The sequence below is a fragment of the Ascaphus truei genome, unplaced genomic scaffold (genome assembly GCF_040206685.1).
Source record: "Ascaphus truei isolate aAscTru1 unplaced genomic scaffold, aAscTru1.hap1 HAP1_SCAFFOLD_527, whole genome shotgun sequence".
Lineage (NCBI taxonomy): Eukaryota > Metazoa > Chordata > Amphibia > Anura > Ascaphidae > Ascaphus > Ascaphus truei.
Genome location: NW_027456858.1, coordinates 15,544 through 40,201, shown reverse-complemented (window position 1 = coordinate 40,201; position 24,658 = coordinate 15,544). Strand labels below are relative to the sequence as shown.

The following is a 24,658-nucleotide window of genomic DNA, read 5'->3' as shown; positions in this document are numbered from 1 at the left end:
TTCCCTTAGCTGCACTCCCAGAGCTGTAACTCCTTCCCTTAGCTGCACTCCCAGACCTGTAACTCCTTCCCTTAGCTGCACTCCCAGAGCTGTAACTCCTTCCCTTAGCTTCACTCCCAGAGCTGTAACTCCTTCCCTTAGCTGCACTCTCAGGGCTGTAACTCCTTCCCTTAGCTGCACTCCCAGACCTGTAACTCCTTCCCTTAGCTGCACTCCCAGAGCTGTAACTCCTTCCCTTAGCTGCACTCCCAGAGCTGTAACTCCTTCCCTTAGCTGCACTCCCAGAGCTGTATCTCCTCCCCTTAGCTGCACTCCCAGAGCTGTATCTCCTTCCCTTAGCTGCACTCCCAGAGCTGTAACTCCTTCCCTTAGCTGCACTCCCAGAGCTGTATCTCCTTCCCTTAGCTGCACTCCCAGAGCTGTAACTCCTTCCCTTACCTGCACTCCCAGAGCTGTAACTCCTTCCCTTAGCTGCACTCCCAGAGCTGTAACTCCTTCCCTTAGCTGCACTCCCAGAGCTGTAACTCCTTCCCTTAGCTGCACTCTCAGGGCTGTATCTCCTTCCCTTAGCTGCACTCCCAGAGCTGTAACTCCTTCCCTTAGCTGCACTCCCAGAGCTGTAACTCCTTCCCTTAGCTGCACTCCCAGAGCTGTAACTCCTTCCCTTAGCTGCACTCCCAGGGCTGTATCTCCTTCCCTTAGCTGCACTCCCAGAGCTGTAACTCCTTCCCTTAGCTGCACTCCCAGGGCTGTAACTCCTTCCCTTAGCTGCACTCCCAGAGCTGTAACTCCTTCCCTTAGGTGCACTCCCAGGGCTGTAACTCCTTCCCTTAGCTGCACTCCCAGAGCTGTAACTCCTTCCCTTAGCTGCACTCCCAGAGCTGTAACTCCTTCCCTTAGGTGCACTCCCAGGGCTGTAACTCCTTCCCTTAGCTGCACTCCCAGAGCTGTAACTCCTTCCCTTAGCTGCACTCCCAGGGCTGTATCTCCTTCCCTTAGCTGCACTCCCAGACCTGTAACTCCTTCCCTTAGCTGCACTCCCAGAGCTGTAACTCCTTCCCTTAGCTGCACTCCCAGACCTGTAACTCCTTCCCTTAGCTGCACTCCCAGACCTGTAACTCCTTCCCTTAGCTGCACTCCCAGGGCTGTAACGCCTTCCCTTAGCTGCACTCCCAGGGCTGTAACGCCTTCCCTTAGCTGCACTCCCAGAGCTGTATCTCCTTCCCTTAGCTGCACTCCCAGGGCTGTAACTCCTTCCCTTAGCTGCACTCCCAGACCTGTAACTCCTTCCCTTAGCTGCACTCCCAGACCTGTAACTCCTTCCCTTAGCTGCACTCCCAGACCTGTAACTCCTTCCCTTAGCTGCACTCCCAGAGCTGTAACTCCTTCCCTTAGCTGCACTCCCAGAGCTGTAACTCCTTCCCTTAGCTGCACTCCCAGAGCTGTATCTCCTTCCCTTAGCTGCACTCCCAGAGCTGTAACTCCTTCCCTTAGCTGCACTCCCAGACCTGTAACTCCTTCCCTTAGCTGCACTCCCAGAGCTGTAACTCCTTCCCTTAGCTGCACTCCCAGACCTGTAACTCCTTCCCTTAGCTGCACTCCCAGAGCTGTAACTCCTTCCCTTAGCTGCACTCCCAGAGCTGTAACTCCTTCCCTTATCTGCACTCCCAGAGCTGTAACTCCTTCCCTTAGCTGCACTCCCAGCGCTGTAACTCCTTCCCTTAGCTGCACTCCCAGAGCTGTAACTCCTTCCCTTAGCTGCACTCCCAGAGCTGTAACTCCTTCCCTTAGCTGCACTCCCAGAGCTGTAACTCCTTCCCTTAGCTGCACTCCCAGAGCTGTAACTCCTTCCCTTAGCTGCACTCCCAGAGCTGTAACTCCTTCCCTTAGCTGCACTCCCAGACCTGTAACTCCTTCCCTTAGCTGCACTCCCAGAGCTGTAACTCCTTCCCTTAGCTGCAGTCCCAGAGCTGTAACTCCTTCCCTTAGCTGCACTCCCAGGGCTGTAACTCCTTCCCTTAGCTGCACTCCCAGAGCTGTAACTCCTTCCCTTAGCTGCACTCCCAGAGCTGTAACTCCTTCCCTTAGCTGCACTCCCAGAGCTGTAACTCCTTCCCTTAGCTGCACTCCCAGAGCTGTAACTCCTTCCCTTAGCTGCACTCCCAGAGCTGTAACTCCTTCCCTTAGCTGCACTCCCAGAGCTGTAACTCCTTCCCTTAGCTGCACTCCCAGGGCTGTAACTCCTTCCCTTAGCTGCACTCCCAGAGCTGTAACTCCTTCCCTTAGCTGCACTCTCAGGGCTGTATCTCCTTCCCTTAGCTGCACTCTCAGAGCTGTAACTCCTTCCCTTAGCTGCACTCCCAGAGCTGTAACTCCTTCCCTTAGCTGCACTCTCAGGGCTGTATCTCCTTCCCTTAGCTGCACTCTCAGGGCTGTATCTCCTTCCCTTAGCTGCACTCCCAGAGCTGTAACTCCTTTCCTTAGCTGCACTCTCAGGGCTGTATCTCCTTCCCTTAGCTGCACTCCCAGACCTGTAACTCCTTCCCTTAGCTGCACTCCCAGGGCTGTATCTCCTTCCCTTAGCTGCACTCCCAGACCTGTAACTCCTTCCCTTAGCTGCACTCCCAGAGCTGTAACTCCTTCCCTTAGCTGCACTCCCAGAGCTGTAACTCCTTCCCTTAGCTGCACTCCCAGAGCTGTAACTCCTTCCCTTAGCTGCACTCCCAGCGCTGTAACTCCTTCCCTTAGCTGCACTCCCAGAGCTGTAACTCCTTCCCTTAGCTGCACTCCCAGAGCTGTAACTCCTTCCCTTAGCTGCACTCCCAGAGCTGTAACTCCTTCCCTTAGCTGCACTCCCAGGGCTGTAACTCCTTCCCTTAGCTGCACTCTCAGAGCTGTAACTCCTTCCCTTAGCTGCACTCCCAGAGCTGTAACTCCTTCCCTTAGCTGCACTCCCAGAGCTGTAACTCCTTCCCTTAGCTGCACTCCCAGAGCTGTAACTCCTTCCCTTAGCTGCACTCCCAGACCTGTAACTCCTTCCCTTAGCTGCACTACCAGAGCTGTAACTCCTTCCCTTAGCTGCACTCCCAGGGCTGTAACTCCTTCCCTTAGCTGCACTCCCAGAGCTGTATCTCATTCCCTTAGCTGCACTCCCAGAGCTGTAACTCCTTCCCTTAGCTGCACTCTCAGAGCTGTAACTCCTTCCCTTAGCTGCACTCCCAGAGCTGTAACTCCTTCCCTTAGCTGCACTCCCAGAGCTGTAACTCCTTCCCTTAGCTGCACTCCCAGAGCTGTAACTCCTTCCCTTAGCTGCACTCCCAGACCTGTAACTCCTTCCCTTAGCTGCACTCCCAGAGCTGTAACTCCTTCCCTTAGCTGCACTCTCAGGGCTGTAACTCCTTCCCTTAGCTGCACTCCCAGACCTGTAACTCCTTCCCTTAGCTGCACTCCCAGAGCTGTAACTCCTTCCCTTAGCTGCACTCCCAGAGCTGTAACTCCTTCCCTTAGCTGCACTCCCAGAGCTGTATCTCCTTCCCTTAGCTGCACTCCCAGAGCTGTAACTCCTTCCCTTACCTGCACTCCCAGAGCTGTAACTCCTTCCCTTAGCTGCACTCCCAGAGCTGTAACTCCTTCCCTTAGCTGCACTCCCAGAGCTGTAACTCCTTCCCTTAGCTGCACTCCCAGAGCTGTAACTCCTTCCCTTAGCTGCACTCCCAGACCTGTAACTCCTTCCCTTAGCTGCACTCCCAGAGCTGTAACTCCTTCCCTTAGCTGCACTCTCAGGGCTGTAACTCCTTCCCTTAGCTGCACTCCCAGACCTGTAACTCCTTCCCTTAGCTGCACTCCCAGAGCTGTAACTCCTTCCCTTAGCTGCACTCCCAGAGCTGTAACTCCTTCCCTTAGCTGCACTCCCAGAGCTGTATCTCCTCCCCTTAGCTGCACTCCCAGAGCTGTATCTCCTTCCCTTAGCTGCACTCCCAGAGCTGTAACTCCTTCCCTTAGCTGCACTCCCAGAGCTGTATCTCCTTCCCTTAGCTGCACTCCCAGAGCTGTAACTCCTTCCCTTACCTGCACTCCCAGAGCTGTAACTCCTTCCCTTAGCTGCACTCCCAGAGCTGTAACTCCTTCCCTTAGCTGCACTCCCAGAGCTGTAACTCCTTCCCTTAGCTGCACTCTCAGGGCTGTATCTCCTTCCCTTAGCTGCACTCCCAGAGCTGTAACTCCTTCCCTTAGCTGCACTCCCAGAGCTGTAACTCCTTCCCTTAGCTGCACTCCCAGAGCTGTATCTCCTTCCCTTAGCTGCACTCCCAGAGCTGTAACTCCTTCCCTTAGCTGCACTCCCAGGGCTGTAACTCCTTCCCTTAGCTGCACTCCCAGAGCTGTAACTCCTTCCCTTAGGTGCACTCCCAGGGCTGTAACTCCTTCCCTTAGCTGCACTCCCAGAGCTGTAACTCCTTCCCTTAGCTGCACTCCCAGAGCTGTAACTCCTTCCCTTAGGTGCACTCCCAGGGCTGTAACTCCTTCCCTTAGCTGCACTCCCAGAGCTGTAACTCCTTCCCTTAGCTGCACTCCCAGGGCTGTATCTCCTTCCCTTAGCTGCACTCCCAGACCTGTAACTCCTTCCCTTAGCTGCACTCCCAGGGCTGTATCTCCTTCCCTTAGCTGCACTCCCAGACCTGTAACTCCTTCCCTTAGCTGCACTCCCAGACCTGTAACTCCTTCCCTTAGCTGCACTCCCAGACCTGTAACTCCTTCCCTTAGCTGCACTCCCAGGGCTGTATCTCCTTCCCTTAGCTGCACTCCCAGACCTGTAACTCCTTCCCTTAGCTGCACTCCCAGACCTGTAACTCCTTCCCTTAGCTGCACTCCCAGACCTGTAACTCCTTCCCTTAGCTGCACTCCCAGAGCTGTAACTCCTTCCCTTAGCTGCACTCCCAGACCTGTAACTCCTTCCCTTAGCTGCACTCCCAGGGCTGTAACGCCTTCCCTTAGCTGCACTCCCAGGGCTGTAACGCCTTCCCTTAGCTGCACTCCCAGAGCTGTATCTCCTTCCCTTAGCTGCACTCCCAGGGCTGTAACTCCTTCCCTTAGCTGCACTCCCAGACCTGTAACTCCTTCCCTTAGCTGCACTCCCAGACCTGTAACTCCTTCCCTTAGCTGCACTCCCAGACCTGTAACTCCTTCCCTTAGCTGCACTCCCAGAGCTGTAACTCCTTCCCTTAGCTGCACTCCCAGAGCTGTAACTCCTTCCCTTAGCTGCACTCCCAGAGCTGTATCTCCTTCCCTTAGCTGCACTCCCAGAGCTGTAACTCCTTCCCTTAGCTGCACTCCCAGACCTGTAACTCCTTCCCTTAGCTGCACTCCCAGAGCTGTAACTCCTTCCCTTAGCTGCACTCCCAGAGCTGTAACTCCTTCCCTTAGCTGCACTCTCAGAGCTGTAACTCCTTCCCTTAGCTGCACTCCCAGAGCTGTATCTCCTTCCCTTAGCTGCACTCCCAGAGCTGTAACTCCTTCCCTTAGCTGCACTCCCAGAGCTGTAACTCCTTCCCTTAGCTGCACTCTCAGAGCTGTAACTCCTTCCCTTAGCTGCACTCCCAGAGCTGTAACTCCTTCCCTTAGCTGCACTCCCAGAGCTGTAACTCCTTCCCTTAGCTGCACTCCCAGAGCTGTAACTCCTTCCCTAAGCTGCACTCCCAGAGCTGTAACTCCTTCCCTTAGCTGCACTCCCAGAGCTGTAACTCCTTCCCTTAGCTGCACTCCCAGACCTGTAACTCCTTCCCTTAGCTGCACTCCCAGTGCTGTAACTCCTTCCCTTAGCTGCACTCCCAGACCTGTATCTCCTTCCCTTAGCTGCACTCCCAGACCTGTAACTCCTTCCCTTAGCTGCACTCCCAGTGCTGTAACTCCTTCCCTTAGCTGCACTCCCAGACCTGTAACTCCTTCCCTTAGCTGCACTCCCAGGGCTGTAACTCCTTCCCTTAGCTGCACTCTCAGAGCTGTAACTCCTTCCCTTAGCTGCACTCCCAGAGCTGTAACTCCTTCCCTTAGCTGCACTCCCAGACCTGTAACTCCTTCCCTTAGCTGCACTCCCAGAGCTGTATCTCCTTCCCTTAGCTGCACTCCCAGAGCTGTATCTCCTTCCCTTAGCTGCACTCCCAGAGCTGTAACTCCTTCCCTTAGCTGCACTCCCAGAGCTGTAACTCCTTCCCTTAGCTGCACTCCCAGACCTGTAACTCCTTCCCTTAGCTGCACTCCCAGAGCTGTATCTTCTTCCCTTAGCTGCACTCCCAGAGCTGTATCTCCTTCCCTTAGCTGCACTCCCAGAGCTGTAACTCCTTCCCTTAGCTGCACTCCCAGAGCTGTAACTCCTTCCCTTAGCTGCACTCCCAGGGCTGTAACTCCTTCCCTTAGCTGCACTCCCAGACCTGTAACTCCTTCCCTTAGCTGCACTCCCAGGGCTGTAACTCCTTCCCTTAGCTGCACTCCCAGGGCTGTAACTCCTTCCCTTAGCTGCACTCCCAGAGCTGTATCTCCTTCCCTTAGCTGCACTCCCAGAGCTGTAACTCCTTCCCTTAGCTGCACTCCCAGAGCTGTAACTCCTTCCCTTAGCTGCACTCCCAGAGCTGTAACTCCTTCCCTTAGCTGCACTCCCAGAGCTGTAACTCCTTCCCTTAGCTGCACTCCCAGAGCTGTATCTCCTTCCCTTAGCTGCCCTCCCAGAGCTGTAACTCCTTCCCTTAGCTGCACTCCCAGAGCTGTAACTCCTTCCCTTAGCTGCACTCCCAGAGCTGTATCTCCTTCCCTTAGCTGCCCTCCCAGAGCTGTAACTCCTTCCCTTAGCTGCACTCCCAGAGCTGTAACTCCTTCCCTTAGCTGCACTCCCAGAGCTGTAACTCCTTCCCTTAGCTGCACTCCCAGAGCTGTAACTCCTTCCCTTAGCTGCAATCCCAGAGCTGTAACTCCTTCCCTTAGCTGCACTCCCAGAGCTGTATCTCCTTCCCTTAGCTGCCCTCCCAGAGCTGTAACTCCTTCCCTTAGCTGCACTCCCAGAGCTGTAATTCCTTCCCTTAGCTGCACTCCCAGACCTGTAACTCCTTCCCTTAGCTGCACTCCCAGAGCTGTATCTCCTCCCCTTAGCTGCACTCCCAGAGCTGTAACTCCTTCCCTTAGCTGCACTCCCAGAGCTGTAACTCCTTCCCTTAGCTGCACTCCCAGGGCTGTAACTCCTTCCCTTAGCTGCACTCCCAGAGCTGTAACTCCTTCCCTTAGCTGCACTCCCAGAGCTGTAACTCCTTCCCTTATCTGCACTCCCAGACATGTAACTCCTTCCCTTAGCTGCACTCTCAGAGCTGTAACTCCTTCCCTTAGCTGCACTCCCAGAGCTGTAACTCCTTCCCTTAGCTGCACTCCCAGAGCTGTAACTCCTTCCCTTAGCTGCACTCTCAGACCTGTAACTCCTTCCCTTAGCTGCACTCCCAGAGCTGTAACTCCTTCCCTTAGCTGCACTCCCAGAGCTGTAACTCCTTCCCTTAGCTGCACTCCCAGAGCTGTAACTCCTTCCCTTAGCTGCACTCCCAGAGCTGTATCTCCTTCCCTTAGCTGCACTCCCAGAGCTGTATCTCCTTCCCTTAGCTGCACTCCCAGGGCTGGAAACTCCTTCCCTTAGCTGCACTCCCAGAGCTGTAACTCCTTCCCTTAGCTGCACTCCCAGGGCTGGAAACTCCTTCCCTTAGCTGCACTCCCAGGGCTGGAAACTCCTTCCCTTAGCTGCACTCCCAGAGCTGTAACTCCTTCCCTTAGCTGCACTCTCAGAGCTGTAACTCCTTCCCTTAGCTGCACTCCCAGGGCTGTAACTCCTTCCCTTAGCTGCACTCCCAGGGCTGTAACTCCTTCCCTTAGCTGCACTCCCAGGGCTGTAACTCCTTCCCTTAGCTGCACTCCCAGAGCTGTAACTCCTTCCCTTAGCTGCACTCCCAGAGCTGTAACTCCTTCCCTTAGCTGCACTCCCAGACCTGTAACTCCTTCCCTTAGCTGCACTCCCAGACCTGTAACTCCTTCCCTTAGCTGCACTCCCAGAGCTGTAACTCCTTCCCTTAGCTGCACTCCCAGAGCTGTAACTCCTTCCCTTAGCTGCCCTCCCAGAGCTGTATCTCCTTCCCTTAGCTGCACTCCCAGACCTGTAACTCCTTCCCTTAGCTGCACTCCCAGAGCTGTAACTCCTTCCCTTAGCTGCACTCCCAGAGCTGTAACTCCTTCCCTTAGCTGCACTCCCAGAGCTGTAACTCCTTCCCTTAGCTGCACTCCCAGACCTGTAACTCCTTCCCTTAGCTGCACTCCCAGAGCTGTAACTCCTTCCCTTAGCTGCAATCTCAGACCTGTAACTCCTTCCCTTAGCTGCACTCCCAGAGCTGTAACTCCTTCCCTTAGCTGCACTCCCAGACCTGTAACTCCTTCCCTTAGCTGCCCTCCCAGAGCTGTAACTCCTTCCCTTAGCTGCACTCCCAGAGCTGTAACTCCTTCCCTTAGCTGCACTCCCAGACCTGTAACACCTTCCCTTAGCTGCACTCCCAGGGCTGTAACTCCTTCCCTTAGCTGCACTCCCAGACCTGTAACTCCTTCCCTTAGCTGCACTCCCAGAGCTGTAACTCCTTCCCTTAGCTGCACTCCCAGAGCTGTAACTCCTTCCCTTAGCTGCACTCCCAGAGCTGTAACTCCTTCCCTTAGCTGCACTCCCAGAGCTGTATCTCCTTCCCTTAGCTGCACTCTCAGAGCTGTAACTCCTTCCCTTAGCTGCAATCTCAGAGCTGTAACTCCTTCCCTTAGCTGCACTCCCAGACCTGTAACTCCTTCCCTTAGCTGCACTCCCAGAGCTGTAACTCCTTCCCTTAGCTGCACTCTCAGAGCTGTAACTCCTTCCCTTAGCTGCACTCCCAGAGCTGTAACTCCTTCCCTTAGCTGCACTCCCAGAGCTGTAACTCCTTCCCTTAGCTGCACTCCCAGACCTGTAACTCCTTCCCTTAGCTGCACTCCCAGACCTGTAACTCCTTCCCTTAGCTGCACTCCCAGAGCTGTAACTCCTTCCCTTAGCTGCACTCCCAGACCTGTAACTCCTTCCCTTACCTGCACTCTCAGAGCTGTAACTCCTTCCCTTAGCTGCACTCCCAGCGCTGTAACTCCTTCCCTTAGCTGCACTCCCAGACCTGTATCTCCTTCCCTTAGCTGCACTCCCAGAGCTGTATCTCCTTCCCTTAGCTGCACTCCCAGAGCTGTAACTCCTTCCCTTAGCTGCACTCCCAGAGCTGTAACTCCTTCCCTTAGCTGCAGTCCCAGAGCTGTAACTCCTTCCCTTAGCTGCACTCCCAGAGCTGTAACTCTTTCCATTAGCTGCACTCCCAGAGCTGTATCTCCTTCCCTTAGCTGCACTCCCAGAGCTGTATCTCCTTCCCTTAGCTGCACTCCCAGAGCTGTAACTCCTTCCCTTAGCTGCACTCCCAGAGCTGTAACTCCTTCCCTTAGCTGCACTCCCAGAGCTGTAACTCCTTCCCTTAGCTGCACTCCCAGAGCTGTAACTCCTTCCCTTAGCTGCACTCCCAGAGCTGTATCTCCTTCCCTTAGCTGCACTCCCAGAGCTGTATCTCCTTCCCTTAGTTGCACTCCCAGAGCTGTAACTCCTTCCCTTAGCTGCACTCCCAGAGCTGTATCTCCTTCCCTTAGCTGCACTCCCAGAGCTGTAACTCCTTCCCTTAGCTGCACTCTCAGAGCTGTAACTCTTTCCCTTAGCTGCACTCCCAGAGCTGTATCTCCTTCCCTTAGCTGCACTCTCAGAGCTGTAACTCCTTCCCTTAGCTGCACTCCCAGAGCTGTAACTCCTTCCCTTAGCTGCACTCCCAGAGCTGTAACTCCTTCCCTTAGCTGCACTCCCAGAGCTGTATCTCCTTCCCTTAGCTGCACTCCCAGAGCTGTAACTCCTTCCCTTAGCTGCACTCCCAGAGCTGTATCTCCTTCCCTTAGCTGCACTCCCAGAGCTGTAACTCCTTCCCTTAGCTGCACTCCCAGAGCTGTATCTCCTTCCCTTAGCTGCACTCCCAGAGCTGTAACTCCTTCCCTTAGCTGCACTCCCAGAGCTGTAACTCCTTCCCTTAGCTGCACTCCCAGAGCTGTATCTCCTTCCCTTAGCTGCACTCCCAGAGCTGTATCTCCTTCCCTTAGCTGCACTCCCAGAGCTGTAACTCCTTCCCTTAGCTGCACTCCCAGAGCTGTATCTCCTTCCCTTAGCTGCACTCCCAGAGCTGTAACTCCTTCCCTTAGCTGCACTCCCAGACCTGTAACTCCTTCCCTTAGCTGCACTCCCAGAGCTGTATCTCCTTCCCTTAGCTGCACTCCCAGAGCTGTAACTCCTTCCCTTAGCTGCACTCCCAGAGCTGTAACTCCTTCCCTTAGCTGCACTCCCAGAGCTGTAACTCCTTCCCTTAGCTGCACTCCCAGAGCTGTATCTCCTTCCCTTAGCTGCACTCCCAGAGCTGTATCTCCTTCCCTTAGCTGCACTCCCAGAGCTGTAACTCCTTCCCTTAGCTGCACTCCCAGACCTGTAACTCCTTCCCTTAGCTGCACTCCCAGAGCTGTATCTCCTTCCCTTAGCTGCACTCCCAGAGCTGTAACTCCTTCCCTTAGCTGCACTCCCAGAGCTGTAACTCCTTCCCTTAGCTGCACTCCCAGAGCTGTAACTCCTTCCCTTAGCTGCACTCCCAGAGCTGTAACTCCTTCCCTTAGCTGCACTCCCAGAGCTGTAACTCCTTCCCTTAGCTGCACTCCCAGAGCTGTAACTCCTTCCCTTAGCTGCACTCCCAGGGCTGTAACTCCTTCCCTTAGCTGCACTCCCAGAGCTGTAACTCCTTCCCTTAGCTGCACTCCCAGACCTGTAACTCCTTCCCTTAGCTGCACTCCCAGAGCTGTAACTCCTTCCCTTATCTGCACTCCCAGACCTGTAACTCCTTCCCTTAGCTGCACTCCCAGAGCTGTAACTCCTTCCCTTATCTGCACTCCCAGACCTGTAACTCCTTCCCTTAGCTGCACTCCCAGAGCTGTAACTCCTTCCCTTAGCTGCACTCCCAGACATGTAACTCCTTCCCTTAGCTGCACTCTCAGAGCTGTAACTCCTTCCCTTAGCTGCACTCCCAGAGCTGTAACTCCTTCCCTTAGCTGCACTCCCAGAGCTGTAACTCCTTCCCTCAGCTGCACTCCCAGGGCTGGAAACTCCTTCCCTTAGCTGCACTCCCAGGGCTGGAAACTCCTTCCCTTAGCTGCACTCCCAGAGCTGTAACTCCTTCCCTTAGCTGCACTCCCAGGGCTGGAAACTCCTTCCCTTAGCTGCACTCCCAGGGCTGGAAACTCCTTCCCTTAGCTGCACTCCCAGGGCTGTAACTCCTTCCCTTAGCTGCACTCCCAGACCTGTAACTCCTTCCCTTAGCTGCACTCCCAGAGCTGTAACTCCTTCCCTTAGCTGCACTCCCAGAGCTGTAACTCCTTCCCTTAGCTGCAATCCCAGACCTGTAACTCCTTCCCTTAGCTGCACTCCCAGAGCTGTAACTCCTTCCCTTAGCTGCACTCCCAGGGCTGTAACTCCTTCCCTTAGCTGCACTCCCAGAGCTGTAACTCCTTCCCTTAGCTGCACTCCCAGAGCTGTAACTCCTTCCCTTAGCTGCACTCCCAGGGCTGTAACTCCTTCCCTTAGCTGCACTCTCAGAGCTGTAACTCCTTCCCTTAGCTGCAATCTCAGAGCTGTAACTCCTTCCCTTAGCTGCACTCCCAGAGCTGTAACTCCTTCCCTTAGCTGCACTCCCAGAGCTGTATCTCCTTCCCTTAGCTGCACTCCCAGAGCTGTAACTCCTTCCCTTAGCTGCACTCCCAGGGCTGTAACTCCTTCCCTTAGCTGCACTCCCAGAGCTGTAACTCCTTCCCTTAGCTGCACTCCCAGAGCTGTAACTCCTTCCCTTAGCTGCACTCCCAGACCTGTAACTCCTTCCCTTAGCTGCACTCCCAGACCTGTAACTCCTTCCCTTAGCTGCACTCCCAGAGCTGTAACTCCTTCCCTTAGCTGCACTCCCAGACCTGTAACTCCTTCCCTTAGCTGCACTCCCAGAGCTGTAACTCCTTCCCTTAGCTGCACTCCCAGACCTGTAACTCCTTCCCTTAGCTGCACTCCCAGAGCTGTAACTCCTTCCCTTAGCTGCAATCTCAGACCTGTAACTCCTTCCCTTAGCTGCACTCCCAGAGCTGTAACTCCTTCCCTTAGCTGCACTCCCAGACCTGTAACTCCTTCCCTTAGCTGCCCTCCCAGAGCTGTAACTCCTTCCCTTAGCTGCACTCCCAGAGCTGTAACTCCTTCCCTTAGCTGCACTCCCAGACCTGTAACACCTTCCCTTAGCTGCACTCCCAGGGCTGTAACTCCTTCCCTTAGCTGCACTCCCAGACCTGTAACTCCTTCCCTTAGCTGCACTCCCAGAGCTGTATCTCCTCCCCTTAGCTGCACTCCCAGAGCTGTAACTCCTTCCCTTAGCTGCACTCCCAGAGCTGTAACTCCTTCCCTTAGCTGCACTCTCAGAGCTGTAACTCCTTCCCTTAGCTGCACTCCCAGAGCTGTATCTCCTTCCCTTAGCTGCACTCTCAGAGCTGTAACTCCTTCCCTTAGCTGCAATCTCAGAGCTGTAACTCCTTCCCTTAGCTGCACTCCCAGGGCTGTAACTCGTTCCCTTAGCTGCACTCCCAGAGCTGTAACTCCTTCCCTTAGCTGCAGTCCCAGAGCTGTAACTCCTTCCCTTAGCTGCACTCCCAGAGCTGTAACTCCTTCCCTTAGCTGCACTCCCAGACCTGTAACTCCTTCCCTTAGCTGCACTCCCAGGGCTGTAACTCCTTCCCTTAGCTGCACTCCCAGGGCTGTAACTCCTTCCCTTAGCTGCACTCCCAGAGCTGTATCTCCTTCCCTTAGCTGCACTCCCAGACCTGTAACTCCTTCCCTTAGCTGCACTCCCAGAGCTGTAACTCCTTCCCTTAGCTGCACTCCCAGAGCTGTAACTCCTTCCCTTAGCTGCACTCCCAGAGCTGTAACTCCTTCCCTTAGCTGCACTCCCAGAGCTGTAACTCCTTCCCTTAGCTGCACTCCCAGAGCTGTAACTCCTTCCCTTAGCTGCACTCCCAGAGCTGTATCTCCTTCCCTTAGCTGCACTCCCAGAGCTGTAACTCATTCCCTTAGCTGCACTCCCAGAGCTGTAACTCCTTCCCTTAGCTGCACTCCCAGAGCTGTAACTCTTTCCATTAGCTGCACTCCCAGAGCTGTAACTCCTTCCCTTAGCTGCACTCCCAGAGCTGTAACTCCTTCCCTTAGCTGCACTCTCAGAGCTGTAACTCTTTCCCTTAGCTGCACTCCCAGAGCTGTATCTCCTTCCCTTAGCTGCACTCCCAGAGCTGTAACTCCTTCCCTTAGCTGCACTCCCAGAGCTGTAACTCCTTCCCTTAGCTGCACTCCCAGAGCTGTAACTCCTTCCCTTAGCTGCACTCCCAGAGCTGTAACTCCTTCCCTTAGCTGCACTCCCAGAGCTGTAACTCCTTCCCTTAGCTGCACTCCCAGAGCTGTAACTCCTTCCCTTAGCTGCACTCCCAGAGCTGTATCTCCTTCCCTTAGCTGCACTCCCAGAGCTGTAACTCCTTCCCTTAGCTGCACTCCCAGAGCTGTTACTCCTTCCCTTAGCTGCACTCCCAGGGCTGTAACTCCTTCCCTTAGCTGCACTCTCAGGGCTGTAACTCCTTCCCTTAGCTGCACTCCCAGAGCTGTAACTCCTTCCCTTAGCTGCACTCCCAGAGCTGTAACTCCTTCCCTTAGCTGCACTCCCAGAGCTGTAACTCCTTCCCTTAGCTGCACTCCCAGAGCTGTATCTCCTTCCCTTAGCTGCACTCCCAGAGCTGTATCTCCTTCCTTTAGCTGCACTCCCAGAGCTGTAACTCCTTCCCTTAGCTGCACTCCCAGACCTGTAACTCCTTCCCTTAGCTGCACTCCCAGACCTGTAACTCCTTCCCTTAGCTGCACTCCCAGAGCTGTATCTCCTTCCCTTAGCTGCACTCCCAGAGCTGTAACTCCTTCCCTTAGCTGCACTCCCAGAGCTGTAACTCCTTCCCTTAGCTGCACTCCCAGAGCTGTAACTCCTTCCCTTAGCTGCACTCCCAGAGCTGTAACTCCTTCCCTTAGCTGCACTCCCAGAGCTGTAACTCCTTCCCTTAGCTGCACTCCCAGAGCTGTAACTCCTTCCCTTAGCTGCACTCCCAGGGCTGTAACTCCTTCCCTTAGCTGCACTCCCAGAGCTGTAACTCCTTCCCTTAGCTGCACTCCCAGGGCTGTAACTCCTTCCCTTAGCTGCACTCCCAGAGCTGTAACTCCTTCCCTTAGCTGCACTCCCAGAGCTGTAACTCCTTCCCTTAGCTGCACTCCCAGAGCTGTAACTCCTTCCCTTAGCTGCACTCCCAGGGCTGTAACTCCTTCCCTTAGCTGCACTCCCAGCGCTGTAACTCCTTCCCTTAGCTGCACTCCCAGAGCTGTAACTCCTTCCCTTAGCTGCACTCCCAGACCTGTAACTCCTTCCTTAGCTGCACTCCCAGAGCTGTAACTCCTTCCCTTAGCTGCACTCCCAGAGCTGTAACTCCTTCCCTTAGCTGCACTCCCAGGGCTGTATCTCTTTCCTTTACTGAAACCCAGAGGCACCGCAAGAATCTAGCGGGCTCTCTCCCTTTGAGCTGCTATATGGTCGCAGGGTACGGGGACCTCTGGACCTATTCCGTGAGGGATGGGAAGGGGAGACTACCACTACTGATGCCTCTGTGCTTCAGTATGTGATAGATGTCAGAGACCGGTTACAGATGCTCATGGGGTTGGCACAGGACAACCTTAGGGCTGCTCAGACCAAGCAGAAGACTTGGTAAGGTCAGAATGCCCGTAGCAGAGAGTTCATCCCAGGACAGCAGGTGCTTGTTCTCAAGCCCATTCGGGAGAACAAATTAATGGCTGCCTGGTCTGGTCCGCATACGGTTCTCAGAAAGATGAACGAGTGCAGCCATGTTGTGCAGCTAGATAAGGAGACACAGAACATACCCTATTCTGCGAGTGAGCCATCCGTGCTGGCTATCAAGAGAGAGTTAACCCTTACAGGTCCCCACTCATGAACCGAGCTGTACGTCACGGTTTTATATACAGTACTGTAAGAGGAACATATAATGGACTGCTACAATACGCTGTACATCCATCCATCATATCATTGACATGTAGGGGTAACGGTGGCTTAACCTTTATTCAAAAGCAGCCAAATCTACCCCTACCGTCCCACCGGGGTCCTAGGGAGGAGCAGGGGGAGGGGGGCTGCCATTCAGGGACTCGGAGATAACGGTAAGTTAATGCTCCGTTTCCACCTAATCTATAGTTTTATTGGGGGCGAGTTTGGGCAGTATTATCCGTGGCAGTGACGTGGCTCCTGATTTGTGTGTCTCAGAATGGCCTATATCCTTCACCAGTCCACCATGTTCCACGGGCACAACCACGGCTCTGGGTACGAGAAGATTGGGGACAGTCCGATTGGTGACCTCGCTCTCCACACGGGGCCCCACGGAAACACGAGCGTCCGGGCGGCTTTCATCCACGTGGTCGGTGACCTGCTGCAGAGCATCGGGGTGCTGGTGGCGGCTATCGTTATCTTCTTCAAGGTGAGAGGGGAGGCGGGTAAGAAGTAAGGGGAGGGGGTGAGGGGAAGGGGAGGGGGTGAGGGGAAGGGGAGGGAAAGAAGGAGGGGAGAGGCGGGGAGGCGGTTAAGAAGTAAGGGGAGGGGGTGAGGGGGAGGGGGTGAGGGGAAGGAGAGGGGAAGGAGGGGAGAGGAGGGGAGGCGGGTAAGAAGTAAGGGGAGGGGGTGAGGGGGAGGGGGTGAGGGGAAGGAGAGGGGAAGAAGGAGGGGAGAGGAGGGGAGGCGGGTAAGAAGTAAGGGGAGGGGGTGAGGGGAGGGGGTGAGGGGAGGGGGAATGGGAGGGGCTGAGGGAAGGTGAGAGGGGAGGCGGGTAAGAAGTAAGGGAGGGGGTGAGGGGAGGTGAGGGGTGAGGGAAGGAGAGGGGGTGAGAGAAGGGGGTGAGGGAAGGGGAGGGGGTGAGGGAAGGAGAGGGGGTGAGGGGTGGGGGTGAGGGGAAGGGGTGAGAGGAGGGGTGAGGGAAGGGGAGGGGGTGAAGGAAAGCGAGGGAATAGGAGAGGGGGTGAGGGAAGGAGGGAAGGAGGGAAGAAGAGGGGGTGAGGGAAGGGGGTGAGGGAAGGGGGTGAGGGAAGGGGGTGAGGGAAGGAGAGGGGGTGAGGGAAGAAGAGGGGGTGAGGGAAGGAGATGGGGTGAGGAGGGGGTGAGGGAAGGAGAGGGGGTGAGGAGGGGGTGAGGGAAGGAGAGGGGGTGAGGGAAAGCGAGGGAGGAGAAGGAGAGGGGATGAGGGAAGGGGATGAGGGAAGGGAAGGCGGTGAGGGAAGGGGAGGTGGTGAGAGAAGGGGAGGGGGTGTGGGAAGGAGAGGGGTGAGCGAAGGAGAGGGGGTGAGGGAGAAGGAGAGGGGATGAGGAAAGGGGGTGGGATGAAGGAAGGGGAGGTGGTGAGGGAAGGGGAGGTGGTGAGGGGAGGGGGTGAGGGAAGGGGAGGGGGTGAGGGAAGGAGAGGTATGAGGGTAAAAGAGGGACAGACACAGGCGGGGCCCTTGTTGATGGGTGGGGTACCCTGGTGTAGGACAGGCACATGCGGGGCTCTTGATGATGGGTGGGGTATCCTGGTGTAGGACAAGCACAGACGGGCCCTTGATGATGGGTGGGCTATCCTGGTGTAGGACAGGCACAGGCGGGGCCCTTGATGATGGGTGGGGTATTCTGTTGTAGGACAGGCACAGGCGGGGCTCCTGATAATGGGTGGGGTATCCTGATGTAGGACAGGCACAGGCGGGGCTCTTGCTGATGGGTGGGGTACCCTGGTGTAGGACAGGCACAGGTTGGGCTCCTGATGATGGATGGGGTATCATGGTGTAGGACAGGCACAGATGGGGCCCGTGATGATGGGTGGGCTATCATGGTGTTGGACAAGCACAGACGGGCCCTTGATGATGGGTGGGGTACCCTGGTGTAGGACAGGCACCGGCGGGGCACTTGATGGGTGGGGTACCCTGGTGTAGGACAGGTGGGGCCCTTGATGAAGGGTGGGGTACCCTGATGTAGGAAAGGCACAGGCAGGGCTTCTGATGATGGGTGGGGTATCCTGGTGTAGGACAGGCACAGGCGGGGCTCTTGATAATGGATGGGGTATCCTGGTGTAGGACAAGCACAGACGGGCCCTTGATGATGGGTGGGGTATCCTGGTGTAGGACAGGCACAGGCGCGGGGCTCCTGATGATGGGTGGGGTATCCTGGTGTACAGTAGGACAGGCACAGGCGGAGCCCTTGATGATGGGTGGGGTATCCTGGTGTAGGACAGGCACAGGCGGGGCTCTTGATAATGAATGGGGTATCCTGGTGTAGGACAAGCACAGACGGGCCCTTGATGATGGGTGGGGTATCCTGGTGTAGGACAGGCACAGGCGGGGCTCCTGATGATGGGTGGGGTATCCTGGTGTAGGAGAGGCACAGAGGGGGCCCTTGATGATGGGTGGGGTGCCTGAGTGTAGGACAGGCAGGGTTCTTAATAATGGGTAGGGTACCTTGGTGTGGTGTTACACTCATGTGCTTTTTGGTTGTATTATTTTTGGGTGCGTTTAGGTCATAGCCAGGACGGGATTCTCTAGCGGTCAGTATTTTGACCAAGGGGCTGTTTTCATAAAGACCAAGTTTCCCAGTTTCCTAGTTTCCTATGGTATTGCTGTAGGGTAAGGTGTGTTCCTGTAGGTCAGTGCTGTTCTTGTAGTATCTGTGCTGTTTCTATGTGGTCAGTGGTGTTCCTGTAGGATGAGGGGTGTTTGTGGGGTCAGTGGTGTTCCTGTAGGACGAGGGGTGTTCGTGGGGTCAGTGGTGTTCCTGTAGGGTGAGGGGTAGTGAGAGTGAAGGGGGTAACCAGGCTCACTAATAAAGGTTAAGCCCACTTGGTTGAACCTGATCCGTGTTTTGGGGTCCTAGAGTGTCAGCTCTTGGACCTGGCTTTCGTGTACGTACTGCTGTTCATTGTATGGAAATATGCGACATAAAGAATTGTTATGTTTTTGCCTTTCCAGGAGTGCCAGCGAGCAGAGATTGCTGGGGGGAGGGGGGGGGGGGGTGCCAGCAAGCAGAGATTGCGGGGCTATGAGTTTCAGGGTGGGGGGGGGGGGGGGTTGCGGAGAAAATCTTTCCAGATTGTGGCTATGTCGCGGGGTCCCTGAGTTACTGGATACCCCAAAAATGTAGCCAGGAATCAGGTCGGAATCCCAGATACAAACAGGCACAATGCTCCGGTCAAACTCCTACCCTGAAAACGTTCTTGCAGCTCACCGCCAGGAGTCCCTGCTTCAGCACAGACCAGAAAGGTAAAAATGGGCACAGGGATTTGGGTATCCCAGGTATAGTCAGGGATCCCTGGTTTAGGGGGTGTCCCCCACAGTATATGCCCCGGACGTGGGGTTCGGGGTGTCTCCAACCATGTATAAGGTTGCGGGAGTAGAATTATTTCTATGTCCAGCTTTGGTACAATTGAAGCCGCCCTGAAAATGAACCTAAGGATTATTTGAAGCAACTTTTATTAAAACTTCTTATAGGAAGGTCTAGGCGCTCTGAAAATGAATGTGCGCGTCTTTTCAGTAGATCCTAGGGGGACGAGGAACTTAGCAGAATTTTGTATGATTTTTATGAACATGGTGAAGAACAGAGTATATGTATATGCCCGGTATATGAACTGGGGGATTTCCAAGTCTTTGGTTCCGAGAGACCAGATGGCCACCAGGCTTGGTGCCACTGTCTCTGGTTGGGTCCCAGACTTGAACTTGCCAGAGATGCCAAGGTGTTAGGACGGGTGGAGTACCGGAGTTACACTCAAGTACCCACGTCCTGACATGAATAAGGGCTATCGGCAACCATTTGCCCATCTCCAGACTTTGAGGAGCCTGGCCCAGCGGGGGGTTCAATATGCTAAGTGGCAGAGGTGCCAGGTTGGCGCATGTCCCTTAGCAAAATTGAAATCAGTGCCCGCCTTTAGAGAACCGACAACTCTGTGATAGGCTGGTAGAAATATTCCCACGCGCCGATTGGCTGTAGCGTTTTGTGAATGGGACTGAAATCCTTATAAGAAACCCAGCAGCCAATCAGTTCGCTGATATTCTAAGCGCCAAAACAGCAGCGACAGATTTGAACCCACCCGAAAGATTCTCTGAGAGAAATAGACGTGGGCGGGATCAGAGATTTCTGGGGCCAAGTTCTGAAAAGAGACGTCGGGCTGGAACTACTCGCCGAAAGGAGTGCCAGGACGTTCGGTACACGCTCCCGGTCAAGGGATGTTGGCATCTCCAGAGGGGAATGAGCGGTGGCGGCAGGAGCTGCACGCCGAGATCAGTTCCAGGACTTTGCGGGTACATCCTGGGCATTGGAAGGACTTTGTTTTAAGGACTATCCGAGTTAGGAAAGGTTAGTTTTGTAACCCAGAGGAGTTGGTGTGTAAGTGGGTTTCCTTCTGCACATTGTAACTCGCTGTGTGTGCGTCTGTTTCTAAGGAATTAACACAATTAGTTTTTCTCCTTGTTTTGCTCAGTGAATGATCCCGGTATAAAGGTGTAATTGCCTGGTCTCCCGTGGCAGGGATGTTCCAGAAGTCAGTGGTATTTCTGTAGGGTGAGGGGTGTTCCAGAAGTCAGTGGTATTACTGTAGGGTGAGGGGGGTTCCAGAAGTCAGTGGTATTCCTGTAGGGTGAGGGGTGTTCCAGAAGTCAGGGGTATTACTGTAGGGTGAGGGGTGTTCTAGAAGTCAGAGATATTACTATAGGGTGAGGGGTGTTCCAGAAGTCAGTGGTATTACTATAGGGTGAGGGGGGTTCCAGAAGTCAGTGGTATTACTGTAGGGTGAGGGGTGTTCCAGAAGTCAGTGGTATTACTGTAGGGTGAGGGGTATTCCAGAAGTCAGTGGTATTTCTGTAGGGCGAGGGGTGTTCCAGAAGTCAGTGGTATTTCTGTAGGGTGAGGGGTGTTCTTGGAGTCAGTGGTATTACTGTAGGGTGAGGTCTGTTCCAGAAGTCAGTGGTATTACTGTAGGGTGAAGGGTGTTCCAGAAGTCAGTGGTATTTCTGTAGGGTGAGGGGTGTTCCAGAAGTCAGTGGTATTGCTGTAGGGTGAGGGGTGTTCTTGGAGTCAGTTGTGTTCCTGTGGCATGAGGGTTTTTTGTGGGGTCGCCGGTGTTCCTGTAGGGTGAGGGGCGATTCTGGGGTTCGTGGTATTTCTGTAGAGTAAGGAGTATTCCTGGGGGTCAGTGGTGTTCCTGTAGGGTGAAGCGTGGCCCTTGGGTCAGTGGTGTTCCAATAGGGCGAGGCCTGCTCCTTGGATCGGTAGTGTTCCTGTAGGGCGAGGAGTGTCCATGGGATTACTGGTGTGCTGGTAGGGCGAGGGGTGTTCCTCAGGTCGGTGGTGTTTCTGTAGGGTGAGCCGTGTCCCTGTAGGGTGAGCCGTGTCCCTGTAGGGTGAGCCGTGTCCCTGTAGGGTGAGCCGTGTCCCTGTAGGGTGAGCCGGTAGGGTGAACCGTGTCCCTGTAGGGTGCGCCGTGTCCCTGTAGGGTGAGCCGTGTCCCTGTGGGGTGAGCTGTGTCCCTGTAGGGTGAGCCGTGTCCGTGCTCTCTTGCAGCCGCAGTATAAGATCGCAGACCCTGTGTGCACCTTCCTCTTCTCCGTCTTTGTCCTGGGGACCACTGTCACCATCCTGCGGGACGTGTTCTGGGTGCTCATGGAAGGTGAGGCCACGTGACATGGACTCTGCGAGACCAGCTCAGCTACATACGTGTTACACATACACATACCACTATGCATGTACAGTAACACACACACCGCTCTGTCACACACAGACACTGCTCTGCGTGTTACACATACACACTGCTCTGCGTGTTACACATACACACTGCTCTGCGTGTTACACATACACACTGCTCTGCGTGTTACACATACACACTGCTCTGCGTGTTACACATACACACACCGCTCTGCGTGTTACACATACTGTACACACCGCTCTGCATGTTACACATACTGTACACACCGCTCTGCATGTTACACATATACACACCGCTCTGCGTGTTACACATACACACACACACTGCTCTGCGTGTTACACATACAAACGCACTGCGTGTTACACATACACACACCGCTCTGCGTGTTACACATACTGTACACACCGCTCTGTGTGTTACACATACACACACCGCTCTGCGTGTTACACATACTGTACACACCGCTCTGCATGTTACACATATACACACCGCTCTGCGTGTTACACATACACACACACACAATGCTCTGCGTGTTACACATACACACGCATTGCTCTGCGTGTTACACATACACACGCACTGCTCTGTGTGTTACACATACACACGCACTGCTCTGCGTGTTACACATACACACGCACTGCTCTGCGTGTTACACATACACACGCACTGCTCTGCGTGTTAAACATACACACGCACTGCTCTGCATGTTACACATACACACACTGCTCTGCGTCTTCCACATACACACGGACTGCTCTTCCGTGTTACACATACACACACCGCTCTGCGTGTTACACATACACACACCGCTCTGCGTGTTACACATACACACTGCTCTGCGTGTTATACACACACACACCGCTCTGCATGTTACACACACACACACACTGCTCTGCATGTTACACACACCGCTCTGCGTGTTCCGCACACCACTTTGCGTGTTACACACAACACTCTGCATGTTACACACACACACACTGCTCTGCATGTTACACACACACACACCTCTCTGCATGTTACACACACACACACTGCTCTGCATGTTACACACACCGCTCTGCGTGTTCCGCACACCACTCTGCGTATTACACACACCGCTCTGCATGTTACACACACCGCTCTGCATGTTACACACACACACCGCTCTGCGTGTTACACACACACACCGCTCTGCGTGTTCCGCACACCACTCTGCGTGTTACACACACCGCTCTGCATGTTACACATACACACACCGCTCTGCGTGTTACACATACACACTGCTCTGCGTGTTACACACACACATGCACTGCTCTGCATGTTACACACACACACTGCTCTGCATGTTACACACACCGCTCTGCGTGTTCCGCACACCGCTCTGCGTGTTCCGCACACCACTCTGCGTGTTACACACACCGCTCTGCATGTTACACACACCGCTCTGCATGTTACACACACACTGCTCTGCATGTTACACACACCGCTCTGCGTGTTACACACACCGCTCTGCATGTTACACACACCGCTCTGCGTGTTACACACACCGCTCTGCATGTTACACACACCGCTCTGCATGTTACACACACTGCTCTGCATGTTACACACACCGCTCTGCGTGTTACACACACCGCTCTGCATGTTACACACACCGCTCTGCGTGTTACACACACCGCTCTGCATGTTACACACACCGCTCTGCATGTTACACACACCGCTCTGCGTGTTCCGCACACCGCTCTGCGTGTTACACACACCGCTCTGCATGTTACACACACCGCTCTGCATGTTACACACACACTGCTCTGCATGTTACACACACCGCTCTGCGTGTTACACACACTGCTCTGCATGTTACACACACCGCTCTGCATGTTACACACACCGCTCTGCGTGTTCCGCACACCGCTCTGCGTGTTACACACACCGCTCTGCATGTTACACACACACTGCTCTGCATGTTACACACACCGCTCTGCGTGTTACACACACCGCTCTGCGTGTTACACACACCGCTCTGCATGTTACACACACACTGCTCTGCATGTTACACACACCGCTCTGCGTGTTACACACACCGCTCTGCATGTTACACACACCGCTCTGCGTGTTACACACACCGCTCTGCATGTTACACACACCGCTCTGCATGTTACACACACACCGCTCTGCATGTTACACACACCGCTCTGCGTGTTACACACACCGCTCTGCATGTTACACACACCGCTCTGCGTGTTACACACACCGCTCTGCGTGTTACGCACACTGCTCTGCGTGTTACGCACACTTGTTGCTGTGTGCAGCCCCTCACACCCTGCCCTTCCCCCTGATACTAGGTGCCCCCCGCGGCATGTCACACGGCTCAGTGAAGGAGGTGCTGCTGTCAGTGCCGGGGGTCCGGTCCGTGCACAGTCTGCGACTCTGGGCTCTCACCCTCAGTCAGACGGTGGTCTCCGTGCACCTGGCCATCGGTGAGTGTGTGACATGTACCATGACGTGAGCATGTAACCTCTGCAGTCCCATGATGTGTGTATGTAACCCCGCACAGTCCCATGATGTTAGAATGTAACCCGCACAGTCCCATGATGTGTGTATGTAACCCCACACAGTCCCATGATGTGTGTATGTAACCCCACACAGTCCCATGATGTGTGTATGTAACCCCACACAGTCCCATGATGTGTGTATGTAACCCCGCACAGTCCCATGATGTGTGTATGTAACCCCGCACAGTACCATGATGTGAGCATGTAACCCCCGCACAGTCCCATGATGTGTGTATGTAACCCCCGCACAGTCCCATGATGTTAGAATGTAACCCCCGCACAGTCCCATGATGTGTGTATGTAACCCCCGCACAGTCCCATGATGTGTGTATGTAACCCCGCACAGTCCCATGATGTGAGCATGTAACCCCCGCACAGTCCCATGATGTGTGTATGTAACCCCCGCACAGTCCCATGATGTGTGTATGTAACCCCGCACAGTACCATGATGTGTGTATGTAACCCCCGCACAGTCCCATGATGTGTGTATGTAACCCCGCACAGTCCCATGATGTGTGTATGTAACCCCCGCACAGTCCCATGATGTGTGTATGTAACCCCCGCACAGTCCCATGATGTGTGTATGTAACCCCGCACAGTCCCATGATGTGTGTATGTAACCCCCGCACAGTCCCATGATGTGTGTATGTAACCCCGCACAGTACCATGATGTGAGCATGTAACCCCGCACAGTCCCATGATGTGTGTATGTAACCCCCGCACAGTCCCATGATGTGTGTATGTAACCCCGCACAGTCCCATGATGTGTGTATGTAACCCCGCACAGTACCATGATGTGAGCATGTAACCCCGCACAGTACCATGATGTGAGCATGTAACCCCGCACAGTACCATGATGTGTGTATGTAACCCCCGCACAGTCCCATGATGTGTGTATGTAACCCCGCACAGTCCCATGATGTGTGTATGTAACCCCGCACAGTACCATGATGTGTGTATGTAACCCCGCACAGTACCATGATGTGAGCATGTAACCCCCGCACAGTCCCATGATGTGTGTATGTAACCCCTGCACAGTCCCATGATGTGTGTATGTAACCCCCGCACAGTCCCATGATGTGTGTATGTAACCCCGCACAGTCCCATGATGTGTGTATGTAACCCCCGCACAGTCCCATGATGTGTGTATGTAACCC

At 54.5% G+C, this 24,658-nt stretch overlaps 1 protein-coding gene across 1 annotated transcript in view; it reads left to right on the top strand.

Moving 5' to 3' along the window:
* LOC142485083 (proton-coupled zinc antiporter SLC30A2-like) overlaps window positions 1-23,426 on the top strand; it is a gene marked incomplete at its 3' end in the record, with an annotated part of 49,083 nt that extends 25,657 nt beyond the window's left edge. The window contains exons 6-8 of the mRNA XM_075584288.1: window positions 15,531-15,741; window positions 20,832-20,937; window positions 23,292-23,426. Of these exons, the coding sequence (XP_075440403.1) occupies window positions 15,531-15,741; window positions 20,832-20,937; window positions 23,292-23,426 (452 nt within the window). The remainder of the gene's footprint in view (window positions 1-15,530; window positions 15,742-20,831; window positions 20,938-23,291) is intronic.
* Between the last annotated feature and the right edge of the window lie 1,232 nt (window positions 23,427-24,658).